The 27,747-nt window shown below is 51.9% G+C and overlaps 1 protein-coding gene across 1 annotated transcript; it reads left to right on the forward strand.

Annotated features, from left to right (window-relative positions):
* Window positions 1-211: 211 nt before the first annotated feature.
* On the forward strand, window positions 212-27,747 carry LOC135999867 (olfactory receptor 14J1-like). The gene is made up of 4 exons (XM_065653440.1): window positions 212-252; window positions 5,347-5,926; window positions 25,749-25,823; window positions 27,673-27,747. The coding sequence occupies exons 1-4, from the start codon at window positions 212-214 to the stop codon at window positions 27,745-27,747; spliced, it is 771 nt and encodes a 256-aa protein (XP_065509512.1).

Genomic DNA, 27,747 nt, shown 5'->3' on the forward strand with positions numbered 1-27,747 from the left:
TTATATTTGGGCAGGTTAACCTTTTCCTTTTTTTTTTTTTTTTTTTTACTGACACTCTTAGAGAAATTACATGATCACTTGAAGGACTGTTGATGCGTTTTAACATGATTATCCACAGAAGGCCCACCAGCTTTGCATCTCAAGAAATGGGATGCCAGAGGTCAAGGGAAGGATGGTTTGGGCTCTGTCCTGGGATGTGGAAAACTCGAACATGCTCACATCTCCCCAACACCCTGCCTTCCTCAATGAGGGGTATGAGAAATTCTGCTGAGGTCTGAACTCACAGTTATTGACAAGTATGTGTCTAACTGCAGCCAATGGTGTCCTGCCAGCCCAGCAGTTGGGCTTCCATCCCTGGAGGAATTTCAAAGACATATAGATGTGGTGCTAAGGGATATGGTTTAGTGTTGGACTTGGCAATGTTAGAAGATGCAGTTGGACTTGATGATCTTATGTGTCTTTTCCAAACTAAATGATTTTATGATTCTATAACTCTATGATTCTACGATTGCACCTGAAACCACTTCAATTCCCATCACGTCCAGCTTCCCTCGAGGGTGGCTGTTGTGTGGCACAACTGTCCTGGCTCTCCAGGCAGGTTGGGCACTGGTTTGGTGCCTGCATTGGGAGTTTCCCCTTCCTGGAGTACAAGAGCTTCGATGAGAGAAGGTTATAGAGATTTGGGTGGCAGAGGTCTGAAGTCGTCCTTTCAAAATCCGAGCAGGCTGAGCTTTGGAGCCAACAGAGAACAGAGAAGCTCTCAAGGATGTTTTTGAATAACGGCACTATCACTAATAACAGTCACAGATAACTCCTTATTCTCAGTGATATTCATGAGCTGAAGCTCTTTAATTCCATTCCCATTCTTGCTTCTCAAAACAGCTTGTACACCTCAGTAGTTCACCTTTTGCATGAAGTTCTTAGTAATTTTCTCTCACTCCTGCCTTTCCTAATTTTTCTCCTTTTTTTCTGTTGTGAGGTGGAGGTGGCATAGGGGAGTTGTTTCTTTTTTTGGCAAAGTAAGCCAAAGAACAGATCCCAGATCAGTGCAAAGGCACAAAGGAAGCCAGAATGTTTATGTGGTGTCCACTGACACTCACCATCACCTGCATTTCCAGTCTCTGAAGTCCTGAAAGTGCAACAGAAACTGGAGTTCTGCCCTGCATGACACATGTCAAATGAAACTACCCCAGTCAAATGGCTGGTTTTGATTCTCTTTACAGCCCGAAGCACCACAGGGGTCAGGAGACAAGCCAGGATACCCTATGAGGACTCACATGCTCTGCACTTAAAGTTCAGGTGTTCCCAGGAATCTCAGCAGACAAGAGGTGCCGATTCCTGGGTGCAAGGAGCTGGTCAAGAGCCTCGTCTCCATTTCTGTAACTATGGCTTTGCTCCCTGGCTGATGTGCAGACTCTGTACATGGATGATGACACCTGTTGAGCAACCTGCTCTGAAAGGATCAACAAGGTGAGCATGAGGACAGCAAAAAAGAAGACGCTGGGTTGGGGCAAATGAAAAGGGATGCACAAGATGTGGTCAGGACTGTTTGGGGGCACTTGTAAAGCAGCCCTGGACCTCATGTGAATTATTCCTGTAGTCAGAGAGATCCTGAGAGCTCTCCCTAAATTGAACACATGAAGGGGAAGGAAGGACAGCCTCATTCAGGCTGGATGAGACCTCGAGAGGTTTCTTGACCAACCTCCTGCTCAAAGCAGGATCAGACCAGATTACTCAGGGCTTTATCCAAACACATCTTGGACACTTTCTGGGGTAGAGTGGATGTGCACTCCTGGGAAACAGCTTCCAGTGCTTGACTGTCCTCAGGATTGGGAAGTTTCTCCCTTTCTATAGCACCTTTCCAAGCCCAACTATCCAGATTGTTTTTACCCATCTACTTGCACACTGACACAGACCATAATATCCTACCTTGGACACAAGAATATTGTGGGGCATGATGCTGAATGCCTTGCTGACTGCCAGGTAACAGACCACCACTGCTCTCCCCATGTCCTGCAACCCTGTCCTTTCCTCACAGAAAGCAGAGAGGATGGACAGACACAACCTGCCCTGGGTAAATCCCATCACCTTCTCTTCCAGACACCCAGAAATGGGGTCCCAGTGGCCATGTTCTGGGGCACAGCCCTTAGTTCCCCTGCTCGCCCATTGGCCATTTTTGAAGAAGTGCACACACTATGTGAGAGCTGCCAGTGGTGAGGGAGTCCTCCCAGTCTCCATGAGCTTTCCAAGGTGGTGGAGAGTGGCCTCACTGTGACATGGTCCTGCTGTCTCAGCTCCTGGGATGCTGCCCCTCCTGTCCCACAGACTGGAAAGGATTGTGTTAGTTCCAGTGATCCCTGACTCGATCCCCATCCAGATCTCCTCCAGATTCCTGCCTCCAGTCACAGAGGCCTGCGAGAACTTGCTGAGGATGAAGGAAAAGACACAGAGAATATATGTTCTTTCCCATATTAATTTCATCAATGGCCACACTGTGTCTTTGTTTCTCCTTTAACTGTTCCTGAAGTAGTAACAGCTCATTAGGGGGCCCTTGAATTGCATTACAGGTCTAGACCGAGTTTTGATCTGGACTGTTGCTGTGCTTGGAGGCTGCTGTCCTTACCGACCAGATGAACTAACTTCTGCCACCCTGCCTTGGCAGTTTATTCCATCTGTGTCACAGCTCTGTCTGCAACACTGACAGCTCCAGCTCAGCCAGTCAGGTCCCTGGCTGAGGACATTGCCTCCCATCTGGGCTGAACCACGCCAGCTGTGGCACCAGCCCAGCTCTGACCTGCCCCAAGGAAACCTGGTACCAAGTGTCCAAGAGCCCATGTGTATGGGAATGTAGCGGAAGATTTGGCGAGGAGGTTAGTTAAATGTAAATACGCTCAAGTGACTTGCACCTGTCTGTAGGAAAAGCACATACATCACGCTAATTGCTTTACTGACCTTGTGTGCTTGATGAGTAGAATGTCTGTGTTAGATAACATAGGCCTGTGAGAAACTCTAGGCACCTTATCACTATGTCTGAGATTCCTGCTTTGTTGTGAGAAAGAGCAGGAGGCTGCGCCTGCCTGAAGCCTTGAAATACAGGGAAGCTCAGCAGGCCCAGTGATCTTCCAACAGGGCTGAACTTAACAGGGCCTGCGTCCCCGCTTGCGTCAGCTCTGCCTGGGACAAGAAAAGATGTTTCTCATACCGATTTATTTTTTAATACAAAGAACACAATGCTGGAAAGAAGAGTCTCTGCAGATGAGAGAGGATCAAGGTCACTGATTACTCGAGGTTGTTTCAAAGGATGTGCCCCTGGAGCCCCAGGGACTCCTGGAGGGAGCCCAGAGGGGCCAGAGAAAGGGACATCATGGGCTGCTCCTGTGCTGCTGAGCTGGGCTGGGCTCCTGGGACAGAGGGAGCTCATGGCAAGTGGCAGCGCTGCAGAGAGACAGCTCTGCCCAGGAGCAGCTCCTCTGCAAAGCGCAGCAGGGCTGAGGGCTCTGCCTGCAGCACCGAGGGGACAGGAGCCAGGCACAGAGAGGGGAAACACAGACTGGAGTGGGAGGACAGATGAGAACTCACTTGGAGAAAAATCTTCTCAGATATTAAGCCTGTGGCTGCAGGGCATGCATCTGCAAATCTTGGTAGGATCTCAGAAAGCTGTCACATTGCAGAGCCTGCAAGAGATGTAAGTACAACTCTCAGAGATTCTCTGATCAGAGGAGGAGGATGTGCTGCAGAGCAGGGATTGCCTTCTGCACTGTCAGAGTGACAAGACATGAATGCTGCGTTCTCCCAAGGATGGCTGTGGGGTGTAAATGCAAATGTGCAGGCAGGGGTGCCCAGGGCTGTCCTGCAGAGCAGGGTCCCTGCACCCCAGGGCTGTGCCGGGACAGGGACTCTGCCACCTGCCAGGGTCAGCGCTCAGCCTGCCTGGGGAGATCCCAACAATGCTGAGGGGAGAAGCCGTGGGTGGAAGGAGTGACCCCTGGCACGGCAGGGTCCTTCTGCTGCTGGGTTCTCTGTGGGTCAGGTCTACTCACAGCTCCAGCTCACTGCAGACTGCTTCCAACTGGAGGTTTCAAGGAGAAGATCTATACAGGTATTACTATAAAGATAAGGAGCTTTCCTGAGTCTCTGCTTTTCATTTCCTCTTCCAAGACTGGGGGGAGGGAGAGGGGTGTAGGAAAGGATAAATGCAAAAGGAGCTCTCCAGTTTTAACAAGTCACTGAGACTCCTGAACTGCAACTCTGAGTGATCAGTACGTCTACCAGAAGCCTCGGAACATCCCTTCAGCCACTTCTCTGCCCATGGACAGCAGCAGCATCACATCTGCTGAACCCATCAGCTTTAGTCTGACCTGTCCTTTTTTCCAACCTGCAAACCTCTGCTCTCAGCAGTGCCTGGGGGCTTTTCAGGGTAACATGGCACTGTGATCAGCCTCCATCTCAGCAAAGTGCCAGCCCAGGGCAGCTGGGAGCAGGACAGAGGGACAGAGCAGCTGCCCTCACTCTGCACTGACCCACAGGCATTCTCCTGCCTTGCAGGACTCGCTCTGTTCTCTCTGAGTTCAGGATAAATGCTGAGGGTTTCTGACACCCAAGAACACTCTCCAGGGGAATTGCAGGAGTGAACTACATGATCTTTCGTCGTCCCTTCCAGTCCTCTAATATTCTGTGATTCTGTGAAGCTATAAAACACCCAAACATTTCAAATTTCATTTTACCGTCCTGTTTCATTCTCGGTGATAGAGCACATGCTGAAAGGCCCTTCTTCACCAGCAGCAGTTTCAGATGACAAATTTGAACCCCAGGTCTGTCCCCTGCCCCCCGTTCCATGACCCCTGCTGCAGAGCAGGGCTGACTCCTGGGCAGCCAGCGGGCACAGGCCCTGCTCCTCACGGCACCTCCAGCCAGCACCACCCAGGGCTCAGCCACGGAGCTGAAGGAAGGTCTGGAAAAGGACAAGGGGTGTGGAGCAGGGGAGGGTATGTGAGAAATGGCTTTGATTTTGCACAGAGAAGTCTCCCCTAACGTGTTACTTTTCTTCCCTCCTGTGACAGTGCCCCATGCCCAGAGGCAGCAAATGTCCAACAGCAGCTCCATCACCCAGTTCCTCCTCCTGGCGTTCACAGACACACGGGAGCTGCAGCTCTTGCACTTCTGGCTCTTCCTGGGCATCTACCTGGCTGCCCTCCTGGGCAACGGCCTCATCATCACCACCATAGCCTGTGACCAGCACCTGCACACCCCCATGTACTTCTTCCTGCTCAACCTCGCCCTCCTTGACCTGGGCTCCATCTCCACCACTGTCCCCAAGTTCTTGGCCAATTCCCTCTGGGACACCAGCTCCATTTCATATACAGGATGTGCTGCCCAGCTCTTTTTTTTTCTTTTCTGTGCTACAGCAGAATATTGTCTTCTCACGGTCATGGCCTATGACCGCTACGTTGCCATTTGCAAACCCCTGCACTACGGGACCCTCCTGGGCAGCAGAGCTTGTGTCCACATGGCAGCAGCTGCCTGGGCCTCTGGGTTTCTCATTTCTTTGCTGCACACGGTCAGTACATTTTCACTGCCACTGTGCAAGGGCAATGCCCTGGACCAGTTCTTCTGTGAAATCCCCCAGATCCTCAAGCTCTCCTGCTCTCACTCCAACCTCAGGGAAGTTGGGCTTCTTGTCTTTAGTGCCTGTTTAATTTCTGTGTGTTTCATTTTCATCATGCTGTCCTATGTGCAGATCTTCAGGGCCGTGCTGAGGATCCCCTCTGAGCAGGGACAGCACAAAGCCTTTTCCACGTGCCTTCCTCACCTGGCCGTGGTCTCCCTGTTTGTCAGCACTGGTGCATTTGCCTACCTGAAGCCCCCCTCCATCTCCTCCCCTGCACTGGATCTGGTGGTGTCTGTTCTGTACTCTTTGGTGCCTCCAGCAGTGAACCCCCTCATCTACAGCATGAGGAACCAGGAGCTCAAGGATGCCCTGAGGAAACAGATGACTGGATTTCTTCTGAAGCTGTAAAGTGTCTCTGTCTTCTTCTACATAAGAGTTATAGTCTAACTCATTGCAGGTTCATCCTGTCCGCAGTACTTTTTTTCTCTAGTTGTATTTATTGTGATAATGTTGTAATTCCCTTTGCAATTCACTGCCTGCTTTTCCTTTCTCACTGAGTGGCTGTGTCAATGCGGAATGGTGCTCTCTGTGTATAAGCAAAATAAAGAGCCCTTCAGCAAATACTTTTCTGCTGTCATCCTAACTCCAAGGCCTTTTTGGAGCTACGGGGATAGTTCCTTTGTGCATGGGTGGAGGGGAAAAGAGTCCAGCCTGGCAGCACTGCCAGGGAGCACCAGCGCTTGGCCTTCCAGAGCTGTTCTCGTTCCACTCCCACACTCTCCTTCTCATCCCTTGTGTTGGTGCAAGGCCTGAGTGCTCTGGCAGCCTGGTCACCGTCCTGCTGTGTGTGAGTCCTGTGAGCGCAGGCAGGGACAGGCAATGGGCACTTGTGGGACAGAGCTGGCCTCAGAACAGCCTTTCCAGATGGCAAGGTGATCTCCTCAGGGCAGGGCCTGAAGGTTTATGTCTTCTTATAAAGTTTCTCTCAAGGACATTTCCATTACAGTGGCTGACAAATTGAAAAAGCTAAAAACTGTAGGCCTGCAGGCTTGGGGCATTCAGCAGTGTCCTCTCACAGCCAGGCCTCCTGCCAGAGACTGTTGCTCCTCACCTCTCCAAATTTCTGTTTCGATCATTGGCCCCCTGGCAGTTGCATCACTTTTCTTTACATCAGATTCTCCACTCAAGTTTGCACCTGATTGTTACAGCTTCTCTGCACGAATTACTTCATGCTTTCCTTAGAGATCTGGATGTAAATAGGCACAAAGAGGCTTTTTAATTGGCAGAAAGCGAAAAAGATAATGAGAAAGAAAACACAACAGAACATAATGAACAATAAACTATACTCTGTCGTTAGTTTAAGCCACTTCCAGTGAGGTCCATCACCACAATTGAAGAGTTGCCTACAGGGAGTATGAGAGCGACGGCTGAAAGACAATTCAGCTTTACCTGCCTGAAGCTCAAAGCAGGGAGAGAGGTGAGAGGGATCTGAATGAGCAAAGAGTGAGAGGAGAAGAACCTCTGGAGAACAGTGGAAAGTGCAAATGTCCAGACAGGCTTCTGAAGAGATGACTGCAGACATGGTGGGTTGAATAAGGACAGGTAGAAACACCTGGATGTTCAGGGGGATTAAATACACAGTATCATAGGCAGAGTTCTGGAAATACAAGCACAGGGTAACTACAATATGTCTTCTCCTGCAATTCATACATATTGTAAAAATCCATATTTTGGCAGGACAGAAATTCATGGACATTTTATTTAAAACATTGAATCATTTTAGCTGATGAGTGAGTTGTGGTTTTGTATTGTTTGTTTGTTTGTTTTTTGAAGAACTGAGAGCAGTTCTCATGTTTTCAGGCAGAGCTCCATGGTCAGACCATAAGCCCCCAGTGCAAACCTCCAGAGGCCCCAGTGTACATGAGGTATCTGCCTGGGACTGGCAGTTATCAGACAGCACTGACAGAGCCCTGTTGCTTCCATCATGTACAAATGGTCTTCAAGACTTTTATGCTTAATCAGATAAGTTTCAAGGGTGTAGTGAAGGAGGAAGGTACAGAAAGAGCACTTAGAAGAAGTGACAGGAGAATTCTCCCATTGATACTGATGCAGAGTGTCCCCTGAGGAGGTGTGGACAGGAAGGAGCAGCAGTCTGCCTGAGGTCCATCACTGTATGGAGAACCTGCTCCTCACCTCCCCAACCCCGCCATGTCTCTCTGTACACTTGACTGTGTTAGTGGAAAATATTCATCCATGTGACACATGTAAGGTTTAGATCCCTCCCAGACATCTCCTCATCTCCCCAGTTAGCGCAGAAAGAGACAAACACACACACAAACGGGTCTGGGATGAAATATTCCTGAGCTTGAAGACCACAGAATCATAGAATATCTCGAGTTAGAAGATCCCCGTAAGGATCAATGAGTCCAGCTTCCCGCTGCTCGCACAACAATGTGACACTAAACCACAAGACAAAGAGCATCGTCCAGACACTCCTTGACCTCTGACAGGCTGGGAGCCGTGACCATTTCCCTGGGGAGCCTGTTCCAGTGACCGACCACCCTCCAGTGAATAAATTTCTCCTAATGTCCAGTCTGAACTCCCCTGACGCAGCCTCATTCCATTTCCACCTGTCCTGTTCTCACTGGTCACCCGAGACAGGACATTGGCCCCTCACCTCTGCTGCCTCTCTGAGGAAGGTGCAGACTGTGATGAGGGCTGTCCTGCTTTTCATTAAAACAAGACTAATTGTCTTTTAGTGAATTTTCCTTTCAGCTTAAGCTCTTCTAAGTAACTGCATATTTCTGCAGTTGGCTGCATGTTTTTCAAACACGGTCTGCTCCAGAGCCGACAACGGCCAATATTGACAGTTTTACTGAGCTAACAGTAGGGCTGGTATGCAGAAAAGGCCTAGGACTAGATCTTATTGCTATAGCAGCCAACATCGCTGGTGAATCTCTTATGTCCCATAAGTGAGGGGGTTGTACTTGCAGGGAGGGGTGGACAGAACGAGTGACGCCAATTGAAAACTGAGTTGTTCCATGCCATCCACGTCATGCACAGTTTAATGCTGGGAGATCACAAGGGTCTCAGGCTCTTGGTCCATGGCCGGCATCTCAAGAGGAGACTGCCCGTTGTCCTGCCTGCAACCCTGATCCTGGTTCCAGTCCTTGCATCCCTGAATCCAGTTCCTGTGCACTGTCGAGTCCAGTCCAGGACTTCCTGATGTCTTCCCTGCAGCCTCTGCTGTGACACCAGCCCCTGTGGCAGCATTTTGGCTACTCTGGGAAATACAATATTGGTTTTGTATATTTTGCCTAATTTGTCTCATTATTAGTATTACGAGGAAAGTTTTAATTTTTGTCTTGTTTTGTTTTATAAATCTATCCAAATTGTAAGTCTTTCTCCCTTTTCCTCCTTTTCCCTTTCCTTAGTGGGGAAGGGAGTGTGGTCAAGAGAGAACATCAGCCACACTTTATTGTTGTCACTGTGCTCGGTGCTGGTGAGGCCGCAGCTTGAATCCTGTGTTCGGTTTTGGGCCCCTCATCAGAAGAAGGACATTGAGGCACTAGAGAGAGTGCAGAGGAGGTGACAAAGCTGCTGAGGGGCCGGAGCACAAGTGTGATGAGGAGCGGCTGAGGGAAGTGGTGGGTTCAGCCTGGAGAACAGGAGGCTGAGGGGAGACCTGATCGCTGTCCACAACTGCCTGAAAGGAGGTTGGACCATGGAGGGTGTTGGTCTCTTCCTCCAAGGAGCAAGTGATAGGACAAGAGGAAATGGCCTCAAGTTGTGCCAGGGGAGGTTTAGAATGGAGGTCATTAGGGACATGGGTTAGTGCTAGAGTTGGGTTATGTTTGGACTCCATGAACCTGAGGCTCTCTTCCAACCAAAGCGATCCTATGATTCTATGGAGAGATGATCTGAAGGCAGGTTGGCAGCAGACCCTGAGGCTGTGCCGGGGGTGGGCACATCTGGCTCCTCCCAGCAGGATTTTGGAAAGTCCCTTCCCAGCTGTGAGCGCCAGGCCAAGGGCACGGGGCAGAAACAGCCCCCACCCCTGAGGGCCCTGGCCCCCAACTGGCCTCTGTCCCCAAACTACTCAAACTGCTGAACAGGCTCTGCCTCTACCTGAATGATCTTCAGTTTTAAGAAAATGCCAAACAAACGTGTACTTCTCGATGAGGATGGAGCAGGTTCAGGTCCAGGACCAGGGCTGCTGCAGGAGCAGGTGTCTCCAGCACAGACAGGCTGGGGGGACCTGTCGACCTCAGCACCCCTGGGCCCCACCATGCCCAGTTCAGCAGCCCTGGGCCCGAGGGCTCAGCCCAGGGACAGCCCCACAACCAGGGTCAGAGCGGTTCCTGCTGCTGCCCCGAGGGTCACCAGCCCCAGTCAGCCCTGGGCCAGAGTGCAGGTGTCTGAGCTGGGCTGAGGTGGAAGGGGCTGGAAAACAGCTCATCGTGAAGAGGCGATGGGAGAAGGTGCCGTGTGTGTGGCAGCGGGGATGAACTGACACCCTCAGTTTGGTATCTGGATCAGTGCTGGGCTTGCACATGGACTAAGCCCCAGCTCAGAGCACAAATTGCTGTTGCCAGCCCTGGGTGCCAAGCGCTGTTGCTGCTCTCTCCTCCCTGGTGTGACTCGAGGAAACGACTGCCCTGCCTGCTCCTGCCTTGGGGTTGGGGAAATCGGGGTCAAAAGGAAAGACAGACTCGTGTGGTTATGGGATCTCTGAAGTGTCCTGGGATTGCTTTGCTAATCACTCTGTAACGTTTCCTGAGCTATTAATTCGATTATAGGCACAGGGAGGCAAATGAGGCATGAACCAACTTTCCAGTTAAGGTTTCCTTCTTAGAAAAAAAAACACTTCCATTTTCACATTGGCAACACACTGAAAGATGGACGCTGAAGCAGCATCTGCCTCTTGTGAAAACAGGTAACAACGGATGGTTCCACTCAGGCGATCCTTAGTTTCTTCCTGCACAGGAAAACTGTCCATTAATTTAATCTTTGGTGTACAGGCAGGGCCTTGCTGATGTTCCTGTGGAGGCAGCAAGCATGTGGATGTCAGGCTTTCTGCAGATTTGTGACTGAGTTTTCCTGTTTTCCCTAATAAGGAAAATCTTGCTGTGGACTCCTGAAGTCTCCCATAAGCTGATTGGTTCAGAGAAGGATGGGGAGCTGCAGTTAGCTCAGGGAGGACCAGTCAGCATCACAGGCAAAGCAGACTGGTACTCGACTTGGTGAACATTAATGGAATTTATTGATAGATGAAACTGGCCCCTCTCCCCCGTCTTTGGGCGGATCACCGTGCACTCTGAACCGATACAGGCAGGTGTGGTCCGGGTGGCCCCAGTTGCTCAGCACTTGCAGCTGGATGTAATTCACGACCCCAGGGAGCTCGTTCTGAAATGACAAGAAGAAAGGAGTCGCCTTTTCCTCTCTGGTACGTGACCACTGACAGAAGTGCCGCAGCAACGGCCTCGTTCAACAGCTTCCTTCCAGCTGCCCCGCAAGGGCTTTGGACATCTCGTGGGCAAGATGTTCTTGTCCTGCTCTAGCTCATTGGGCCATGAGAACTAGTAAAGGAAGAAGCAGCACCCAGATGCCTCAGCAAATACTCGCCTGCTTTGGGGCACAGGCTTCCACAGTCAGAAGACCCAGTGGTGGTGTCAGGAAAATGCCTCATTGTCTTCTCTAGGAAGCCAAGGAAACAGAATGGCCTCCCTGTCACTGCTCACTGCCAGCACCAACAGAATCCTCAGGAAGCCCAGCATTTCTGATCTTTAACTGGCAGACCAGCAGTCGTGCATCCTACGGGATGTGGCCTCTTGTGTGCACTTGGGGTCCAGACAGTCAAGCCGATTGTAGTTTCAACTGTGGCACTTCTAAGTGCTGAAGCTTAAACCGAAAATGAAAGAGAAGAAGACTGGCAGTCCAGCCATGTGCCACCAGGAAGTTAAATCAGAAGAAAGGCCAGCGTGGCACACGTTCAAGGACAGGGCTGCCTGTAGCCCTTTGGCAGGGAAGCCTCTCCCCATCCAGCCGCATTTCTCCTCCTCTCCTACAGTTCTCCTCCCTCTTTGTCCCCATACCTTCAGCTGGAAGGTCTGACTGGGATTCAGCGCTGCCAGGAAGGTGAACTGTCCCAGGAATGTTCCCTGCTCGTCGTGTTCTTCCTTGAAGCCCTACAGAAGGACAGGGGTGGAGAAAACAAGAGCGTCTGGCGCACCATGGCAGGACTGAGCTTCAGTCGGTGAAGTGCAGTGTTATTTCAGCTACGTAGTCCAAGGACCATGAGCACAACAAAAAGATGAGAAGCTGCAGGTGGGCAGCACGCCACACTTGCCTACTCATGAGTCCAAGCTGCCAGTCAGAAAAGGAGCAGACGCTCCCAGTGAGAGGGAGGTAGCCTGAGGATCACAAATGCCACTGGCATTGGAAGCCAAGAAGGTCTAGGACCATGCACTATCCAGCTCCTTTTCCCTGTGGCTCCTGGAGTAGCATCTTGCCCCAGAAGCTTCCTTTCGAGTGGTCCATTGAATAAAAGAGGACAACGATGGGAAGGGAGAGACTCCAACGAGCCTGTTTCTTCTGAGAGCCAGGAGGAACCTTCAGGCCACTCCACTCTCAGAACCATCTTCACCCCCTGCTTAGAAATGCTGTGCAACCCCCTGCCCCCCACTCCAGAGAAATCACTTACGTAGACAGCAAAGTCCTTTGGAGCTCCGGAGATACTTTCTCCATGGAACGCTGTCCCCGACACATGGTCCATGCTGACTGCTCTGGGAATCACTGGCTCAGACAGCTTGATGAAGACCTGTCCTTGACTTCCTGGGAAGGGCCAGCAGCTTCCAGGATGACTTTCTGGCTGAACAAAGAAGAAGAAACTACATTGACATGGAGAAGGTTGCCCTGGCCCTCTCCCAGAGCTCTGCAGGCACCTCTGCCCTTCTCCTTCTGTGCCGTGCTGACAGTTTGCACAGCGACTGGGCAGACACAGACTACAGGAGCAGCCTGGCCTGGTAGAAGCTCCCACCGAGAACCTGGGGCTCTCTGGGACAGGAAATACTCAGCAGGGAGACACAGGAGGAGAGCAGGTCCATGCAAGAAGGAGGCAGGAGAAGAAGCTTCGAGGTGCAAAGACAGGGGGAAAGGCAACTCTAGAGCAGCGTGTGTGGTTCATTCTCTGACCTCTGTTTTACTGCTTCTTGGTGCTCCTACCTCAAGAATAAGCTCAGGGGACCTCATATAATCCATCACCGGCATGGAGTACAGGAAGACTTTGGCTTTGTCATTCCGGAGAGATGGAGAAGTCCTTGAATGAATGACAGCAGCCCCTGGAAATTCAAACATGAGCAGAATCATCAGGCAGTGTTGGGAGCAATATTGCACTGTTGACTTGAAAAAGCTTCTCAGTTGTCATCCATGTCCTACAGTGGGTTCCTCTCTTTCTAACTGGAATGACCCCTCTAGAACACACAGCAGGGAGTCATGGGCCGTGGAAAAAGACAAGAACGTGAATCAGGCTTTCTGTGCTTCCCATGGGGTCTGGCCCATTACAGACTCTGTCAGTGGGGGCACTTGTAGGGCACAAGGTGACCCTTGACTTCTCGCCCCTTCTCTCCTACCCCTGGGCACGTTCCAATGGCCATCTTGTCAATCTGGACAGGAACCGCTTTGGAACTGGTTTGTTTGTACAGTGTCACGGTACCTGCTGATTTTAGGGCGTAATCAGGCATCGGGACCTGCATTTCTTCCAGCTTCTCCAGGGCTTCATTGATGATCTCCTGAACCGCCTGGGAAGGAACACAAAGGAGAGCGCCTGTTGGAAGGAAAAGGAAGGGGGCAAGCAGCTCCCCTGCAAGACCAGGCAAGGTGAACGGGAACAAGGCCCATATGAGATGGAAGGAACACCCAAATTGCCTGGAAGCCTCCCAGGTTTGCTCTGCTGTGCTTGACGGGATCAGAAAGGGGGGGCTGCTCACTCCAGTGCTCTGAATGCTGGAGCTGCGGGAAGGGGCTTTTCCCATGGAGAGGCCCCAGGCCAGGCAGCACAGACAGACAAGGAAGCGTGGCCATGACAGCACTTGTTCCAGCAGCACCAGCCTGTTGGCTGTGACAGGGAATGGAGTAGGATACGTGCCGGAGGGAGGATAAAACCCCTGAGGAGATCCTTCTGCCTTGTGCCCTTACCCGTCCGGTAAAGCCTGGGAGCCTTCCCTGCTTCATGCCTTCATGGAGAGCCCGCTCAGCCACATCCTTTGCGCTCCAGCGCAGACTATAAAGCTGTTCCTGGAGCTTTCCGAGCTGGTCTGGCAGGGATTGGGTTTCACTCAGGTGTCCTAATTCCGCTGCAGTGCTCCAGAGCAATAAGGTGCCGAGTCGTCCCACATGGAAAACACCTGTCAGACGCACACCAGAGCTTAGAACTTGGTCTAAGGCTGGGTTGTGCCTCGGGCTGCCCTCTCCCCTTTCTGTGTCTATCCCCAGTGCCATTGTTGTCTCTCCTCTTATTGTCTTTGACAGTGGCCATCATGGCATATGGGCTCCGCAAGAGATGGACGTTCCCTGCCTTGGACTGTGCTCCTTGTCCTGCAGAAGATTTTCATCCCCCTGGGGCAGGAGAGCTCAGCCACGGCCTCTCCCTCGGCTGAAGAGAACTGGCTTAGCCCTCCTGGGGAAGGCAAGTCACCCCTTCCTCACCCCCACACCCATCCCGCTGGAGCAGGGACTGGCACATCTCTGTCGGGGACTTTCTGCTCTCAGCTGAGCTCCTCTGCTCACAGCGGGGGAAGCGGACCAGGGCAGGATGTAGCCCCAAGTACATCCTAAAGCACCATCCTCAGGTCGGAGCTCTGCAGAGACTCACCGAGAGAGAACAGGCCGAGAAGCAGCACCAGGAGTGTTGCCTTCAGTGCCTTCATCTTCCTGCAGAGCAACAAGGAGGAAAAGGCTGGTGAAGCTGGCGGTTCCCGTGCAGATCAGCAGCAGACTGGAGAGCAGCAGCAGGGACTGCAGCCCTTGAGCCTGGCGTTCCTGGCATGTGCGTTGGCTTGGTCCTGCAGCAACTCGAGTCACTGCTGGGGTTGTCACCAGCTGCACCAGTGGGGGATTTGTCATGGCAGTGATTGTTTCGTTAGTGACAAAGGGCTCAAGATTGACTCTGGACTAAGAGCAGGAGTTGCAACAAGAGCTGTGGCCACACTTCCCGTCTGTTGGGCTGGACAGGTATTCTTTGGAAATGGAAGGCACATGATGAACGCTGTTTCTCCTGCCCACCACCCAATGGGCACTTGTGCTGATCCTGTTCTCCACCCTCTCAAGAGAAGGTTCAGCCTGTGCCCCTACGGCAGGCTGTATCGGGGCCACTGCTTGGGACTCCCTCCATGTGATCCAAAAGAGACCTGTCCCTCATTCTGCAGAGATCAAAGGCTTTCTGGGCCTTGCCCCTGTGGTCATGAAGAGGCTGAAAGGTGGGTGCTGCCTTCCACCTGCTCCAGAGCGAGCTCTCAGGCTGCCCTCGTGTTCCTCTCCTGTCCACCCTCCACCCACCCCAGCTGATGAGGTGGAAAACACACCTGGGCAAAGGGGAGGAGGATTTTTCAAACATACCTGTTCAGACTTTGAACCTTTTCCGTCTGCCTCTTGGTACCTGCTGAGGTGCAGGCAACAAGCATCTGACTCGCTCACGAGTGAACCAAAAGCTCTGCGATCTCAGTTCCCTCAAGATCGAGAGTGACAAAGGCGCAGGGAGACCCCTGCTTTTATACCCTGCTGTGCCGACCTCAGCGCTGATGCTGCTTTCTGACATCAGCGGCAGTGGGTGATGTCACAATGGAAGAGGCTGCACCGCGTTGGGAAGCAAAGTCCAAACTGACAGCAGCGGGTTTTGCAGTCCTCTCTGCAAGGGCAGAAATCCTGCACCATAGAAAGATTGGAAAGGTACAGGAACATGTTACTCTCAGAAAACAGACTCTGTCAACCACTCTTCCTCTTGCTTACTGAAGTTCAGATGGTGTGAGAAAAAAAAAAAAACACAACACAAAAATGCAAGATTCCTGTTCTTATTTTATGGAGCCCATTATATCAGCCACTCAACATTAAGTCCAACTCCAGTCTGAACCTCAGAATAAGAAATGTCATCTTAAAATTTCCAGGAAATGGAAGGGCTTTGAAGTGGCAAGACCAGAAAACATTCATGAAAGCAGCGCCATGCAAGTCCACAGCCCTGATCACAGACCACCTGCCCCGTTACCTAAGGCAATGATGTTCTCAGCTGATTTGCAGCCACTGACATCTGGAAAACAGCACAAGGTCTCTTGTTGTTTAGAGCCGAGCACACAGGTTGACACTGGAGCTGGTAAGAAAAACATCCACAGTCAGTCTGGTTTCATTGGAGGACACCAGGACAAGTTCAGTTCACATTCACAAGGAATCACAGCAGGTCCCACCCATCCCTGCAGACCCCGACACGGCTCCTGTGCAGGGTCCCGAGGAGCAGTGAGCGCAGAACAAGAAATCTTCCTTCAAAAGAAGGTCCCCAGCCGGCTCTTTCCCCAAGCTGCACAGAGCAGCAGCTGAGAACAACCTCTGCCACAACTACACCCGGCTCTGCCGTCTGCAGGAGGAGACCAGCTCCTAAATGATCCCCAGCCCTACAGACACAGATCTTCCCCAGGGCAGTGCTCAGCAAATACCAGAGCACAGCGACACCTGGTCATTCAGTTGAAGCTGCTGGGGAGAAGGAGAGAGGACTAGAAAGAGACAAATCAGACAAGAGAGAAGATAGAGGAGCCCAGAGAGAAAGAAACACACAGGGAAAAGGCTGGAGAGACGGCGAGATCAAGAGAAATAGGGACGAGGAGCCACAATGAGACAGGGAGGAAGAAAGAGGAGGGTGGAGGAGCAGGACAGAGGGACAAGGGGATGGGAAGGAGAAGAAGGAAAGTTGGGTAGAGAAAGGCAGGGACAGGGAGGGGGATGTACAGATGGAGAAAAGGAAGGAGAGAGAGCAGAACAAAGCGACTGAGAAAGAAAGCAAAGGTCAGATGGGGATGAAGTGACTCACAAAGGGAGAAAACCCACAGTGAGCTGGAGGAAGAGGAAAGGAGGGCTGAGAAGCAGGAAAGAGGAAGAGACAAAAAATAAAAGGCAGAGCCAGCTGGACAGGGGTCGATTGCCAGAAGCAATGGCACAGGCAGCGGGGCAAGAATAAAGACAGAAAAGATGGGGACAGGCAGCAGGACAGAGGGACAGTGAGAGGATAAAAGGGGCAGGGAACAGGATATACATGGAGAAACAATCAGCAGGAACAGAGAGAAAGATAGAAGAGAAAAAAAGAGATGAAGAGGGACATGGGACAGGGAGACAAACAGAGAAGGAAAGGGAGCAGGACAAGGATTGTCAGAGAAACACAAAGACAGGGAGCAGGACAGGGCAACACAGACAGAGAAAAAAGGGTCAGGGAGGCAGCACAAAAGGAAAGACAAAAAGAAGAGACAGGCAGCAGGGCACGGATAGAGGTAAAAAGGCCTGGGCTGGGCAGCAGGGCAGAGATGGAGACCAAAAAGCAGCTTTGGGCTGCAGGACAGAGATGGAGTGAGAAATGAAAGTGACAGGGAGCAGGAGAGAGTGACAGAGAGAGTGGAAAAACTACAGAGGGAGCAGGACAGCAAAACAGAGCGGGGGACAGACAGGGAGAAGGGCAGAGAAACAGAGAGGGAATGAGAGGGGCAGGGAGCAGGACAGAGAGCTGGAGCAGGAAGGGAAAATGAGATGGGCAGCAGAACAAAGGGAAGGAGAGACAAAGACAGGGGCAGGGAGCAGGACAAAGGGGTGGAAGAAGAAAAAAGTAGTAATGGTTCAGGACTGAGATGAAAAAACAAATGAAAAATACACCGGGACTGGGATGGAGTGACAGTGAAAGCGCAAAGGAACAGGGGGCGGGACAGCACTGAAGGAATAAACAACTGTGGTGGGCAGTGGGACAGAGAGATGGAGAGAGGAAAAACAGAGCAAGAGAGAGAGGAAAGAAGGGGCAGCAGCTGGACAGGGGGATACAGTGAGAAAAGATGGGACCGGGAACAGAACAGAAAGGAAAGAAAAAAAAGGACAAAAAGACAGCAAGAGGGGAAAATGCACAATCAAGCAATCAGGTCAAGAAGCCGACACCGGGGGGGCAGCAGCTGGGGAGAAACCGGGGACACCAGAGACCCTGATGAAGACTCTCGAGTACCAAGGATGCACTTCAGCAAAGTTATGGTGGGGTTATGGAAATAATTTATGTTTGATGCATTAACTAAGCGGGAGAAACAAATGAATATGCAATAGGTGTATGTAAGAAACAGCAAGAACTGCGAATCACACACACGCTCGATCAGAGGAGCAATCTTGCGAGTGTCCGGCGCTGTAACAAAAGTGCTGCTTTTACCACTTTCCAAACCGTGTTAAAGAACCTTTTTGCTGACTTTTCGGTACCATTTCCCCCCACCCAGGAGAACAAGGCCAGAGCAGCCCACGCACACCTGAGCCAGATGCAGCAACAACATCCCCAGGGCCCCAGTTGCAGGAAAAAGGGCCCCAGGGCTGGGCCGGGGGCTGCTCAGCCTTGGGGCAGCTCCACGGGCGCCACGGCAAAGCTCAGCCTGGCCGCCCGCAGAGCCGCCGCCTCCTCAGCCTGGGCTGCGCCGCCATTGGGCGGGAGGGCTGTCAGTCTCCTCCCCTGAGGTGATCCTGGATCTGATTGGCTGCCTTAGGGGTCACTCCCCCCACAGTGCCCGCCCTGCCCTGAGGTAATGTTTCCTGTGATTGGCCGGCTGGGATTTCTCGTTTGCCCCCCTACCAAGTGATGGGTCAGAACACTTGTCAATCATCCGGGTGCTCCAGTCCCGCCAGCCGTGATTGGTGCAGCCAGCACGGCCCGCCCCTGAACGCTGCCCAGCTCGGTCAGCTCTCGCCACCTTTCCTGCAGGCCTCAAAGCTGGATTGGCTGGTTACCTATCAATCACATGACTTGCCCCGCCTCCTCAAATGCCATTGGCTGTCCTGGGTCCCCTGACTCCCCATAGACTTCCGGTTGGCTGTTGCCAGGCAACGAGCTCCACCTCAACATGAAACTGTGGGCCCTGATCAGCGGCCGTGGGTGATAAAAGACACGTTGGGACCCCGAACATGAGGATTTGGGCCCCAAGAAGGAGGCTCTGGGCACTCAAAAGGACGGGCAGATGCTGCAGGTGGCGCTTTGGGCCCTGAACACGAGGGGACCCTCTTGGTTCCCACTCGAGCTGGGTTTGGTGCCCATGACCCCACGCAACAGACACCTGTGCTGTCCGGAGTGGCCACGGAACAGACGGAGCCCAAAGCCACGGACTCCATGAGCTCAACGGGGAGCTGTGACATTTTATGGACGTTCCACAGGGCGGCCCATGGGCTGAGGGCAACTGTGTGTGTGTGACATCAAAGGGTGGGCAGGGGAGCGGTGGTTGGTGAGGACGTATTGGATCGTGTGGGACCTGAGCCTGACGCCCATGGGGTGGAACAAGGGCTGGAGAAAGGACCGTCGTGTTGAACCCCAGCCGGTAACTGAGCCCCACGCAGCCGCTCGCTCATTTCCTGCAGCGGGACGGGGGAGAGAACCGGAAGGGAAACAGTAGAGAACACTCGTGCATTGAGTTAAATCAGTTTAAAATTGGAATTAACAAAAAAAATAGATGAAAAATTTAAAAATGAAATTAAAAAATTGAAATGAAAATATGTAGTAGTAAAAATTATACCTATGATAATGAAGAAGAAAATACCAAATAGAAAGCTAAAAAAGCCATAGAATCATTTCTTGAGGTGGAAGGACCCACAGGATCATCGGTTCCAACTCCTTTCCCTGCACAGGACACCCCACAGTTCACACCGTGTGTCTGAGGACGTTGTCCAGTCTCTTCTTGAACACTGTCAGGTTGGGGCCGTGACACCTCCCTGTGGACCCTGTTCCAGTGTCCAGCACCCTCTGAGTGAAGAACCTTTTCCTCATGTCCAACTGATCCTCCCCTGGCACATCTTCCTGCCATTCCCTCAGGTTCTGTCATTGGTCACTAAGGAGAAGAGTTCTGTTCCTGCCCCTCCAGCTCCCCTTGTGAGGAAGATGTAGACCGCCAAGAGATCTCAGTCTCCTCCAGGCTGAACAAACCCAGTGACTTCAGCTGCTCCTCATATGCCTCCCCCTGCAAACCCTTCCCCAACTTCGTAGCCTCTTCTGGACACTCTCCAGTAGCTTTATCTCCTGTTTATCCTGTGTCCCCAGCCCTGCACACAGTGAATGCTCCAGGTGAGGCCGCCCCAGCGCAGAGTTGAGCGGGACAATCCCCTCCATGCCCGGCTGGCCGTGCTCTGCTGGATGCACCAGGACACAGGTCTCTCTTGGCTCGAGGGACACTGGTGGCTCATGTTCGACTTGCTGTCGATCAGAACCCCCAGATCCCTCTCCGCAAAGTTGCTCTCCAGCATCTCATTCCCCAGTCTGTCTGGTACCCCCAGAATATCTGACAGCATTTGTGCTTACTTGGGCTCATCTCGCCTCATGTACATGACATTCATTCTCACATCTCATTTGTACAATGCAAACATGGACTTCTGACCTACTCATTGAGTGTCTTTCCATGGAGGGAGAAAGAAGCTCTCTGAGCTGGGGTGAGAAGCCAGTGCTGGAGATGGATTTTATGAGGGATTGGTCCATGACGATTGGGGCAGATTGCATTGTGGGTCCAGTGCACAGGGGCACAGCCCAGAGCCTGCTCTGCTGGTCCTGCAGGTCTCTGGCAGGAGGCCTGGCTGTGAGAGGACACTGCTGTGTGCCCAGCCCTGCACACACACACTGTTCAGCTGTGCCCTGGTGTTTTGATCTTCAGGCCACATTCTCAGAAGGTTTCTGAGAAAAAGCTCTGTCACACAAGTGCCCATTGCCTGTCCCTGCCTGCGCTCACAGGACTCACACGCAGCAGGACGGTGACCAGGCTGCCAGAGCACTCAGGCCTTGCACCAACACAAGGGATGAGAAGGAGCGTGTGGGAGTGGAAGGAGAAGAGCTCTGGAAGGCCAAGCGCTGGTGCTCCCTGGCAGTGCTGCCAGGCTGGACTCTTTTCCCCTCCACCCATGCACGGGAACTGTCCCTGCAGCTGAAAATAGGCCTTGGAGGAAGAATCCCAGAGAAAAAATCACTGTAGAGCCCTTTATTTTGTTTAAATCCACAGAGAGCATGGCTGCATATCTACGCAGCCAGTGGTTTGAAAAGGAAAAGCAGACAGTGAATTAGAAAGGGGATGACAAAAATATCATGACTGATTAAAAAATAAACACCACCAACACACACACACACAGGTCTGGACCTGTAATGAGTTACATTAAAACTGTTATCTGTTAAAGAGAAGATGATGGGCAGTTTATTCTTTTTGAAAAGCATCCCGCCATTAGTTCCGACAGAGCACCCTTGAGCTCCTGGTTCCTCATGCTGTAGATGAGGGGGTTCACTGCTGGAGGCACCAAAGAGTACAGAACAGACACCACCAGATCCAGTGAAGGGGAGGAGATGGAGGGGGGCTTCAGGTGGGCAAATATGGCAGTGCTGACAAACAGGGAGACCACAGCCAGGTGAGGGAGGTAGGTAGAAAAGGCTTTGTGCCGTCCCTACTCAGAGGGGATCCTCAGCACAGCCCTGAAGATCTGCACATAGGACAGCACAATGAAAATGAAACACACAGAAATTAAACAGGCACTAAAGACAATAAGCCCAGCTTCCCTGAGGTAGGTGTCTGAGCAGGAGAGCTTGAGGATCCTGGGGATTTCACAGAAGAACTGGTCCAGGGCATTGCCCTTGCACAGTGGCAGTGAAAATGTATTGCCCGTGTGCAGCAGAGCACTGAGAAACCCAGTGGCCCAGGCAGCTGCTGCCATGTGGACACAAGCTCTGCTGCCCAGGAGGGTCCCGTAGTGCAGGGGTTTGCAGATGGCAATGTAGCGGTCGTAGGACATGACGGTGAGAAGAGAATATTCTGCACCAAACAAGAAAAATACAAAGAAGATCTGGGCAGCACATCCCGCATAAGAAATGACCCTAATATCCCACAGAGAGTTGGCCATGGATTTGGGGACAGTGGTGGAGATGGAGCCCCGGTCGAGGAGGGCGAGGTTGAGCAGGAAGAAGTACATGGGGGTGTGGAGGTGCTGGTCACAGGCTATGGTGGTGATGATGAGGCCGTTGCCCAGGAGGGCAGCCAGGTAGATGCCCAGGAAGAGCCAGAAGTGCAAGAGCTGCAGCTCCCGTGTGTCTGTGAACGCCAGGAGGAGGAACTTGGTGATGGAGCTGCTGTTGGACATTTGCTGCCTCTGGGCATGGGGCACTGTCACAGGAGGGAAGAAAAGTAACACGTTAGGGGAGACTTCTCTGTGCAAAATCAAAGCCATTTCTCACACACCCTCCCCTGCTCCACACCCCTTGTCCTTTTCCAGACCTTCCTTCAGCTCCGTGGCTGAGCCCTGGGTGGTGCTGGCTGGAGGTGCCGTGAGGAGCAGGGCCTGTGCCCGCTGGCTGCCCAGGAGTCAGCCCTGCTCTGCAGCAGGGGGTCATGGCAACGGGGGGCAGGGGCAGTCCTGGGGTTCAAAGTTGTCATCTGAAACTGCTGCTGGTGAGATGAGCCTGTCAGCCTCTGCACTATCCTGAGAATGAAACAGGATGGTAAAATGAAATTTGAAATGTTTGGTTTTTTTTACAGCTTCACAGAATCACAGAATGTTAGGGATTGGAAGGGACCTCGAAAGATCTCCAATCAACTCCCCTGGAGAGTGTTCCTGGGTGTCAGAAACCTTCAGCATTTCTGCTGCACTCAGGGAGAACAGAGCGAGTCCTGCAAGGCAGGAGAATGCCTGTGGGTCAGTGCAGAGTGAGAGCAGCTGCTCTGTCCCTCTGTCTTGCTCCAGCTGCCCTGGGCTGGCACCTTGCTGAGATGGAGGCTGATCACACTGCCATGTTACCCTGAAAAGCCACCAGGCACTGCTGAGAGCAGAGGTTTGCAGGTTGGAAGAAAGGACAGGTCAGACTAAAGCTGATGGGTTCAGCAGATGTGATGCTGCTGCTGTCCATGGGCAGAGAAGTGGCTGAAGGGAGGTTCCGAGGCTTCTGGCAGATGTGCTGATCACTCAGAGTTGCAGTGCAGGAATCTCAGTGACTTTTTAAAACTTGAGAACTCCTTTTGCATTTATCCTTTCCTACACTCCCCTCCTTCCCTCCAGTCTTGGAATAGGAAATGGAAAGCACAGACTCAGGAAAGCTCCTTATCTTTATAGTAATACATGTATAGATCTTCTCCTTGAAACCTCCAGTTGGAAGCAGTCTGCAGTGAGCTGGAGCTGTGAGTAGACCTGACCCACAGAGAACCCAGCAGCAGAAGGACCCTGCCCTGCTGGGGATCTCTCCTTCCCCCCACAGCTTCTCCCCTCAGCGTTGTTGGGATCTCCCCGGGCAGGCTGAGCGCTGACCCTGGCAGGCGGCAGAGTCCCTGCCCCGGCACAGCCCTGGGGTGCAGGGACCCTGCTCTGCAGGACAGCCCTGGCCACCCCTGCCTGCACATTTGCATTTACACCCCACAGCCATCCTTGGGAGAACGCAGCATTCATGTCTTGTCATTCTGACAGTGCAGAAGGCAATCCCTGCTCTGCAGCACATCCTCCTCCTCTGATCAGAGAATTTCTGAGAGTCGTACTTACATCTCTTGCAGGCTCTGCAATGTGAGAGCTTTCTGAGATCCTACCAAGATTCGCAGATGCATGCCCTGCAGCCACAGGCTTAATATCTGTGAAGATTTTTCTCCAAGTGAGCTCTCATGTGTCCTCCCACTCCAGACTGTGTTTCCCCTCTCTGTGCCTGGCTCCTGTCCCCTCGGTGCTGCAGGCAGAGCCCTCAGCCCTGCTGCGCTTTGCAGAGGAGCTGCTCCTGGGCAGAGCTGTCTCTCTGCAGCGCTGCCGCTTGCCATGAGCTCCCTCTGTCCCAGGAGCCCAGCCCAGCTCAGCAGCACAGGAGCAGCCCATGATGTCCCTTTCTCTGGCCCCTCTGGGCTCCCTCCAGGAGTCCCTAGGGCTCCAGGGGAACAGCCTTTGAAACAATCTCAAGTAATCAGTGATGTAGATTTTCTCTCTTCTGCACAGACACTTCCTTCCAGCATTGTGTTCTTTGTATTTAAAAATAAATTGGTATGAGAATCATCTTTTCTTCTCCCATCATTAGACAGGACACAAGGAATGTTACAGGAAATGATCTAATTTCTCCAAGCTTGGGGAGGAATATCTTCAGTTGAGGGAATTTAGCCATTTGATTCTGATTTTATACTCCTAGGACTAGAGAGACATTCAGCAATCTTGGGCCATGTCATGTCAGTGCTCTGAAGCAAAGCCTTTGCACCCATGGGCTCTTGGACACTTGGTACCAGGTTTCCTTGGGGCAGGTCAGAGCTGGGCTAGTGCCACAGCCGGAGCGGTTCAGCCCAGATGTGAGGCAATGTCCTCAGCCAGGGACCTGACTGGCCGAGCTGGAGATGTCAGTGGTGCAGACAGAGCTGTGACACGGATGGAATAAACTGCCAAGGCAGGATGGCAGAAATTAGTTCGTCTGGTCTTCAAGGACAGCAGCCTCCAAGCACAGCAACAGTCCAGATCAAAACTCGGTCTAGACGTGTAAGGCAATACAAGGAACAGTTAACTAAAAAATAAAGACACGGGGTGGCCACTGATGAAATTAATAAGGGAAAGAGTTGAGAATTTCTTTGTCCTCTTGTCCTCCATCTTCACCAGCAAGGTCTCTCTGGACTCTGTGACTGGAGGCAGAACAACCAGCAGTGGATGGAGATCAAGTCAGGGGTCACTGGCACTAACTTAATCCTTTCCAGTCTATGGGACAGGAGGGGCAGCATCCCAGGAGCTGAGACAGCAGGACCATGTCACATTGAGGCCACTCTCCACCTTCTTGGAAAGCTCATGGAGACTGGGGGGACTCCCTGACCACTGGCAGCTCTCACACATTGTGTGTACTTTTGAAAAATGGCCAATGGGTGAGAAGGAGAACTAAGGGCTGTGCCCCAGAACATGTCCACTGGGACCCCATTTCTGGGTGTCTGGAAGAGAAGGTGACGGGGTTTACCCAGGGCAGGTTGTGTCTGTCCATCCTCTTTGCTTCCTTTCTGGAAAGGACAGGGTTGCAGGACGTGGAGAGAGCAGTGGTGGTCTGTTACCTGGCAGTCAGCAAGGCATTCAGCATCATCCCCCACAATATTCTTGTGTCCAAGGAAGGATAATAGGATCTGCATTGGTGTGTAAGTAGATGGGTAAAAACAATCTGGATAGTTGGGCTTGGAAAGGTGCTATAGAAAGGGAGAAACTTCCCACTCATGAGGACAGTCAAGCACTGGAAGCTGTTTCCCAGGAGTGCACATCCACTTTACCCCAGCAAGTGTCCAAGATGTGTTTGGATAAAGCCCTGAGTACTCTGGTCTGACCCTGCTTTGAGCAGGAGGTTGGTCAAGACACCTCCCAAGGTCTCATCCAGCCTGAACGAGGCTGTCCTTTCATCCCCTTCATGTGTTCAATTTAGGGAGAGCTCTCAGGATCTCTCTGACTAGAGGAATAATTCACATGAGGTCCAGGGCTGCTTTAAAAGTGCCCCCAAACAGTCCTGACCACATCTTGTGCATCCCTTTTCATTTGCCCTAACCTAGCATCTTCTTTTTTGCTATGTCCTCATGCCCACCTTGTTGTCCAAGTCTTTGCTTCACCAGCCTCCAGGGACAGGGACCTCGACTGGTTGTTTCCTTCACAGCTGTGTCAGTGATGGCCCTTCGTGGGGTCCCAAACACCCTCAGAAACTTGGGGTTTGCTTCTGCCTTTCACTTCATTAGAGCTTTGTTCATTCTTTCAGTAGCTGCATTTCAGGATCACGGCACCAGAGGGCATCCTCTGTGCATCATTTTCCAAAGGGCTTCAAGTCTGGTGTGGGTGATTAGAGAGATTTCAGGAACAGCCAAACAGAGAGCATTTCCTTAATAAATAGCCATAAACCAGTACTTTTTCTGCTTCCTTCCCTGCTCACCCTTCCCTCCCTTTCCAGAACAGGTGGTCTCAGCAGTCTCCTGTTCATATTGATCTGGAGCGTCTCCTGATAAAGATTGAAGATGTCAGAAAAGTGGGTGCTTAAATCACCTCGTGAGTGAGGAGACAGGGCAGGACAGCTCAAGAGGAGTCACACTCCTCTGGACCAAGAGGTGGGTGTTCCTGGGGATCTCAGGTGCCACAGCACAGCGATACTTGTGTTCAGGGAGCTGGTGAAATGACCCATTTCCTTTTCTGTCATGGTGTCTGAGTTTGCTCAAGTAACCCCTGACTTGAGCCCCATCCACTCCTGGGTGTTCTCCAGACTCCTGCCTTCAGGAACAAAGCCCCAGGAGACCTTGCTGGTGAAGATGGAGGCAAAGAAGCTGTGAAGTACCTCAGTCCTGTCTGCTTCTACTCTTACAAAGTTCAGCAGCAGGTCCTGGTTGATTATTTTACTGTAGGGAAGCAGTGTCAGCTCATCTGGCTGCCCTCAGCCTCCCCTGAAGGTTTCAAGTCCAGGGCAGCTGTGGCATCATCGCCACATCAATGGAAAACGTTTCTAAATTCCTCCTTTACAGCTCAACACGCTCCCACCTCCTCTGTGTTGCCTTTCTGCCCTGGAGGTCCGTCAGTTCAGACGAGCAGCCTCACAAGAAAAATGCTACTTCTTGTAGGTACTCAGAGAGATCATTCGCGTTCTTAGAGCAGGCTGTCCTGTAAGGCCTGTCAGATTTCCTGAGCTCCTTCAGCCTTCAGAGCTGCTTCCCTGGCACCACCTCTATCAGCGCCCCCAGTCATGTCAAAGTCTTCTCCTCTGGAGCCCACCAGCCTGTGCTCTGCTGCTGGCCTTCCTCCCTCCCCTCTGGTGCCTGGGACCCCACTGTTTCTGGTCACACCAGCCAAGGTGGACACTGATGTTCACATCCTCGACCAGCTCTGCCTTGTTTGCCAGTTCCAGATCCTGGTGAGCATCACCCTTGTTGACCCACCAGGCAGACATGTTAAGAACTTGGCCCAAGATCCTCTGGACTGTTGGCACCTGCTGCTTTGCCTGGCCAGTGAATAGCAGGGCAATTACAGTTCCCCATAGGAACCTGCTCATTGACTGGAGACTTCCTCTGGTTGCTGATAGAACATCTTTTCCATTTCTTCTTCATGGTCAAGGAGTTTGTAAAATCCAACACGTTGTCACCCTGTATTGGGTTTACATGGCCAAGTCTTGGAACTGGGCTGAGTGTGGCTGTGCTACAGCTGTCACCTCTCTGAGAAAACAACAGGAGTTTGACCGACGTCAGACAGAGCTGATTTCAGCTGGCTCCAAGATGGACCCACTCCTTGCCAAATCTGAGACACTCAGTGATGCTGACAGCACCTCTGTGATATTGTATTTGAGAAAGGGTAAAAAACTCTGCACAACAGCAGGTGGGAGAGAGGAGGGAGGAAATGTGAGAGAAAACACGCTACAGACACCAAAGTCATACCCCATAGGACCCAAGTAGTACCCTCCGCAGGCCAAAGCCTGCTCTCCTGAAATCCTGCTCTTTGCCTTGTTATCATCTTCCAGGAGCCTCAAGTCTCCTTTCTCATCCCTGACTGCTACATCCCTGACCAACTCTTTCTGGTTTGTAGGTGTGAAGTCCCACAGGGCAGCTCACCTCACTGACTCCTCAGTCACCCGTGTCAGGAAGATGTTGTCAATGAGCTCCAAATCCCTCCTGCATGGCTGGTACCTTGCAGATATTGAGATATCTTAGGTCTGCTGTGAAGAAATAGCCCTGCAAACATGAGACTTCTTTCATCTGTCTGAAGGAGGCCACATCTAATTCCTCTTCCTCATCAGTGAGTCTGTAGCTGATGTCCACCCACCACTACATTGCCCATGTTGTTCTGCCCTCTCATGCTGACTCCTCAGCTCTTCAGCTGATATTCTCTGTCCCCAGTCAGAACTCCACACATTCCTGCTGCTCCCTCACATAAAGGGCAACTTCCCCTCGGACTCCAGACCTCTGGCATGA

Source organism: Caloenas nicobarica, chromosome 30 (assembly GCF_036013445.1).
Source record: "Caloenas nicobarica isolate bCalNic1 chromosome 30, bCalNic1.hap1, whole genome shotgun sequence".
Lineage (NCBI taxonomy): Eukaryota > Metazoa > Chordata > Aves > Columbiformes > Columbidae > Caloenas > Caloenas nicobarica.

Excerpts from the sequence above, each read along its gene's own strand:
- LOC135999867 (XM_065653440.1), top strand. The coding sequence starts at position 212 with ATGCTCACATCTCCCCAACACCCTGCCTTCCTCAATGAGGG. Across the intron at positions 5,927-25,748 it reads TGTACTCTTTGGTGCCTCCA|AACAGGTGGTCTCAGCAGTC; the intron begins GCAGTGAACCCC and ends CTCCCTTTCCAG. Across the intron at positions 25,824-27,672 it reads AGATTGAAGATGTCAGAAAA|TCAGAACTCCACACATTCCT; the intron begins GTGGGTGCTTAA and ends CTCTGTCCCCAG.